The sequence below is a fragment of the Arvicola amphibius genome, chromosome 11 (genome assembly GCF_903992535.2).
Source record: "Arvicola amphibius chromosome 11, mArvAmp1.2, whole genome shotgun sequence".
In the NCBI taxonomy this organism is placed as follows: Eukaryota; Metazoa; Chordata; class Mammalia; order Rodentia; family Cricetidae; genus Arvicola; species Arvicola amphibius.
In genome coordinates, this window is record NC_052057.2 from 98,860,116 (window position 1) to 98,866,115 (window position 6,000).

At 51.5% G+C, this 6,000-nt stretch overlaps 1 protein-coding gene across 2 annotated transcripts in view; it reads right to left on the bottom strand.

The window, feature by feature from the left end:
* Positions 1-4,225, bottom strand: part of Coro2a (coronin 2A) — a 28,916-nt gene extending 24,691 nt beyond the window's left edge. Inside the window, exons 1-2 of one of the 2 annotated variants that reach the window (XM_038348089.1) lie at positions 4,163-4,225; positions 2,370-2,570 (exon numbers count right to left, since the gene is read on the bottom strand). In XM_038348089.1, coding sequence (XP_038204017.1) covers positions 2,370-2,570; positions 4,163-4,225 — 264 coding nt within the window. Of the gene's footprint in view, positions 1-2,369; positions 2,580-4,162 lie in introns of those variants that run through there. The other variant, XM_038348090.1, reaches the window with a different exon arrangement.
* Positions 4,226-6,000: the final 1,775 nt, after the last annotated feature.

Sequence of the window (6,000 nt, forward strand, 5' to 3'; positions counted from 1 at the left end):
CTGTGAGTTGCCAAGAGTGGATGCTGAGAATCAAATTTGAGTTCCCTGAAACTGCAGATGGGCTCTTAACTGCTGGGCCGCTGCCCTGATTTCTGCCTTTTATTCCCCCCCCCCCCCCGCTTTCTTTGGGTTTGCTCCATTTGTTTACCCCTAAGGTTGAATGCTCTCTCACTCACTTCAGTCTTCTCCTTCTCTAATGGAAGCATTAGTGTTGTGCCCCCCTGGCTGGATCCATCCCCTGAATGCCTGGTACTTTTAGATTCGTCTGATTATCACCCAGTTCCAAGTATTTGAAATTTGCACTTCAAGGGGATGTGGCTCTGTGGCTGAACACTTAACTAGCAAGTACAAAGTCTGATCTCTAGCGCTATTTTTAAAAAAATTTATTGGATGAATTAATATACACACACACACACACACACACACACACACACAAAGGGGTTTATTAAAGCAGTTTACAGGCTGTGGCTCAGCTAGTCAGGGGACCCTTTAGGGTATCCCTTGGTATTACCATGTCTCGTGATTAAAGCCAATGGAAAACTACAACACCACAATCCAGGCAGGATTAAAAGGGGCCCAGATGCTTCAGGCTGTGTAAGCCTGACAACCTGAGTTCAATTCTCAAAACCCACATAAAAAGCTAATGTGGCCAGGTGGTGGTGGTGGTGGTGCACACCTTTAATCCCAGCACTCGGGAGGCAGAGACAGGTGGATCTCTGTGAGTTCGAGGCCAGCCTGGTCTACAGAGTGAGTTTCAGGGTAGCCAGAGCTGCCTGTCTCCAAATAACAAAATAAAACAAAACCTAAAATGCTGGGTGTGATGACCCACAACTCTGATGCCAGCACCAGAGGTACATCTTCCAGGCAGGTGATCTCTGTGACTGAGGTCAGCTTGGTCTACACAGCAAGTACCAGGGGATACAGGGCTACTTAGTGAGACCCTGTCCTAAAGTACTGAAAAACAAAGCAAACAAACCAAAAGCCCACCCTAAACAAAAACAAAAAGCTGGTTGTGGCGGTGCTCTTGTGTACTCTAGGAGATGGGAGAAGGAGACAGGAGAATCAGCTAGAAGCTGGAGGGCCAGCTGGCCTGGAGTAAGCTGCACAGTGGTAGAGACAATAATGGAGCCCCTACCTCACCAAGCTGCGGGAGAACTGACTCCTGGAAGCTGTCCCTTGGCTTCCGCATTTGCTCTGTGGCACGCACGTACACACACACCACACGTACACACACACACACACACACACACACACACACACACACAGAGGAATGCATGCACACTAAATAAATAAATAACTAAAAACAAAGTAAGCAAATTTTCACTTTGATTCCTCCTCTGGCTTATAAATTATTTGGAAATGTGGCACACACCTGAAACTCACCCTCGGGGGTGAATTTAGGAGGGTGAGGTCAAGGCCAACCTTGGCTACACAGAGTTAAAGAGCTGCTGGCCTACAGGAGACCCTGTCACGAAGAAGCAAGCAAGCAAATACTCCAAACAAGTGGAGACAGCTGGCCTCATTGAACTTGTCTGTGCTCACTGGTTTCTAAAGTCTCGGTGCCTGGAGGAGGAGAGCAACCTGTGAACTCATGTCATGCGGGGCTTTGGCCGCGCAGATCCTCAGCGCTCCAGGCCTGCTTCTGGCCTTTCAGCAGACTCTTGCTTGCCAGTCTTGGTGACGTCTCAGCTGCCTGATCTAAAAGTCTGTGGGTTGCTTTGTTTTCCCATGGTCCGGTTCCCCAGCCCCTTCAGCCATGAGGTAGAAGCACAGCCTGGGAGCCCCCCCCCCCCAAGGCCTGCCTCTTCAGGTGGTTTGCCAAAAGCAGGTTTAGCACTGGTGTCCCACAAAGACCCCGCTATTAGGGTGATCTCTCTGAACCTGTCACTCTGTAGGTTCAAACACTGAGTGACATTAATGGTTCATGGCCCACTGCTGGCTCTAAGGGTAAGTGTTCGCCCTTCTGCCTGTTGGTTCCCTCTCCAACATAGGTTCTAGCCCAACACTTGTTTCTGTGCCTCCCATCCCCACCTCTCAGGAAGGGGAAGTAGCTTGGGCAAGTTCCCATTTCACATGAGTCCAGCAATGTGCTAATTATATTTCATTCAAGAGAGAAAACTTTGGAGTGAGCACTGTTCCGCATGCACGAGAGAAGGTCTTAGAAGGGGCTAGGCCAGCTGCCGAACGTTCACCTCTCAGGTTCTTCCCCAAGAAGGAAACCAAGACTCATAGAACTGGCTCACATAAGCTCACACAACTAGGAAAGCAGGCCAGGCCTTCAATCACAACAGACTGGGCTCCCTCCCTTTTCCGTCAGTCCCGTAGGCTCTAGAGAGGAGTCTGGGCTCTGGGATCACTAGGGTTCTTACCTGGTGCAAGGGGATGACGAGGAAGGCCCCCCCGCCGGCGCATTCAGTGACCACAGCGATGAAATGGGGGTTCACGGCACAGAAGTGGTTGTCATGGACACTGCGCGTGATGGGCACCGAGTCGTAGCAGTTCTCTTTGCTGGCGGGCTTGCCGTAGACGTGTCGGAACTTGGAGCTGCGGTACTGGGGGTGCCATGACATCTGCAGGGGAGGGAGGGACCAGCGGCGTGAGGCTCACTGCCTCGTCATGGGGCAGCGGTCAGGTTTCGCCGCTGATTCTGTTTGAGGCAAGGTCTCGGCTGACCTGGAACTCACTGCGTAGGCCAGGATGGCCTTGAACTTGTGAATGTTTTGCCTTAACCTCTTGAGTGTTAGGATCATAGGTTGTGCCACCAAGCCTGGTGACAGGGGCCAGTTCTACAAAGGTAGTGGTCCACTATGAAGGACATCCAGGTGAGCAGGCTATCCCTGAGGTCATGGAGGAGTCATTATTATGGATCTGTTTGCTGATATATTAAGGCTTTCCCAGTTTTTTTTTTCTTTCAAGTATGAGCCCCTCAAAGCAGAGGGACCACAGAATATCGGCTACAGCCTCCACCCCGAACTCTTCTCTCCAGACAAGCTCTTCTCCTGCCAACTAAGCAAGAACCAGTGCATCTTCTGCAGCCAGCCAGTCTGGCCTCCAGTTCTAACTCTGCCTCAGAGGGATGGACAAAGGACGTAAACCTTGGGGTCTCCATGCTCTTGTCTATGAAATGGGATGGCCTAAGTACCTGTCTCATAGACTTGTGTCTCGCCTCTGGAAAGGGACTTGCTGCCCTCCACGGACGGACGGAACCACCCAGCGTGGAGCAATGTGATTGCCGATACCCATCTGCCCCACCCTAGTCCTTATTTCCAGTATCAAGGTTTGTCCAGACCTTTGCAATGGGGGAGGTGTCCCAGAGGTGGGGGGAGGAGAACATCTAGTAAGGTCAGGCCCTCTGTGCGCAGCACGGGAGTGTCTGTATTGTGTGACCATGCACACACACCTGTGCACACACCGGTGCACAAGATCTGCCTTCATTCATCAGGGAGCTCTCGGGGTGCTGGCATTGTCCCGGGTGTGTTCGGGACCTTCTGCTCAGGGACCCTGCCTTCATGGGTGGCTTTGATGACTCAGCAGCTCAGGAGCAACAGTTTGTTTCCCTGCTAGCAGGCACTTGTCCCAACAGCAGGCAGGGCCTACATCATCCCTCCAAAGCAGCCTTCTCTCGGGAGGGGCACTGGGACAGTTTCCACTCGGCTGCCATCCCATGTGTGCCCAGTGGCTTGAGGCCCTGGGATTAGGTTGGGGGCTGGAAATCTCCACCCTGACAAGGCCTTAGTTGATTCTAGGTGTGACAGCCCTGGGGGGTATTTCCCAATGTCTGGCTGTGGACTTGGGGACTGTCTCATTCTCTCCAACCCTCCTGAGAGGTAGGTGGGGAGTCCTGGCCCCATCTGATGATGGGGAAGGGAGATGCAGGGGAAACCATGGGATCAAGATTGTACCGGGATGAGCAGCAACTGTGGAAAGTCAAAGCCGTACCTCTTGCCATGACGGATGTGCGCAAGTGAACCTGTGTGGGTGACGGTGCTGGTGGGGAACGTGGGGGCAAGCAACAGCCTTTCCTGCCTGCTCTCCAAGGCCCCCTTCTTCACCCAGCCCGGCAGGAAGCTGGAATGGAACCCAAGGAGTGAAGGGCACAAATTATCCAATGGAGTATTCCTTAGTGCCACTATTGGTGGTCTTGTGGTGAGCAGGAATTTACCTGATTTGGTTTGAGGATGGGTGGGCTGGGCCGGAGTCTGTTATTGCCAGAGCCATTCCACATCTGAAATCTCAAGTTTTTCTTTTGATTCTTCCTCTTAAGATTTGACCTTGTGGGCACAGAGGCCGCTCCCTCTAAGTGTTCTGTGGGAGGGTCTGAAGCACCACTTTCTATCATAGCCTGGTTATTAGAGGGAGATTAGAAGGGCAAGATAGGTGTGGTGAAACATGCTAAATTCCAGCACTCAGGTCAAAAGTTTAAAAGTCAGCTCAGGCGACATAGCGAATCCAAGGCCAGTCCGAGGTACACAGCAAATTCAAAGCTACCCTGGGCTACTCAGCACGACCCTGTCTCACAAAACCAAACCAAGCCAAAGTACTTCATTTGAAAGCGATTTTCAGAGACCCAGAATGGACACAATAAAACCTGACTGGGGTGCACCCACACCCAGAGTAAAATCCCAACAAGCACCATGACCCCAACCTTGGCCTCAACCCTGATGAGAAAAATCTCTCCATGGAGATCAGAGACCAATTTTTGGTAGATGGTTCTCTCTTCCTCTTGTTGAGGCAGGTGCTGTTTCTACCACGATGCTACCATGGTCCTCAAGCTTCCAGCTGATTTTCCTGTCTTGGTCTCCCACTCACCACAGAAGTGCTAGCATTACAGACGTGCCCGACGGCATCTGGCTTTTTACATGGGTTCCAGCACTGACTCAGGTCTCAGGCTTCCACAGTCATCTGTTTTACCTGCCAGGACGGTTTGCCAAGTCTCTTTTTAATGCACCCAGAATTCCTAGCGAGGGCCTCCATCCATACCAGATGAGGTGGGGCAGCCCCAGGTGGTCCGTTTGGGGTTAAGGTTAAGCACCTACACCTCTGCTTTCCCAGCTCCTTTTCAGGGTGTGCTCTTGTCTCACAAGGAAGAAAAAAGCACATGTCCTGGCTTCTTCTGGTCAAGGTTTCCTCAACACAGAGTCTCTCAATCTAAGGCCAAGCCCTGACTGAAACCACAACCTCTCGCCATGAGGCATCTTTTAATTCTGCCTTCTCCAGCCAGCAACGATCTCAAGTGTCACTGAGACGCAGGCAACTAGGACCTCAGGGTTTTAAAGCAAGAGGAGGTCTAGGGCTTCCTCAGGAGAGTAACCAACTGTACTGTCCTCGTCTGCCAGAGACCATGATGACTCCCTAGACAAAGGGTTTCTGTGCTGTAACTAAGAAGCCAAAGTGGAGGAGGCTTGCAGGGTCAAAGGCAGCCTGGGAAATGTAGTAAGAGCCTGCTTCGAAATACAAACTTGAAAAAAGGAGCTGGGCATGGTGGCTTGACTTCTGGATCCCAACACTGGGGAGGCACAGGGACAACTGCCACAATTCGGAGGCTAGCCTGGACTACATAGTGAGATCCTGTCTCAGGAAACAAACCCAGTGACGAGAGGTTTGAGGAGACAGCTTAGCGGCAGGACACTTACCTACCATGTACAAGGCCCCGGGTTTAAAGTCTGGGACTGGAAGAAAGGCAACAAACAAACAAAACCCCCAAACCTGAGGATGTCCCAGACAGACAGGGACAAGCTGGTCACTCTACCACAGGCGATGGCTAAGTTCCTGGGAGCCCTGACTTGGACAACTTGCCTGTGAAAGAGAAAGCTACGGAAGTGAGCAAGCCCAGCATCCTGAACCAGAGACTAGAACATTCCAAAGCAGAATGTTCCAGAAGGGTTGTAAAGAGAGGTGACTATGATTTCATTCAGCCACCAAGAGCAGGCTCAGGGCTTACTTGGTACCCAGGATTTGAGGGCAAGGAAGGAATATCTGGGTCACTGCTCTTGGGGGTTA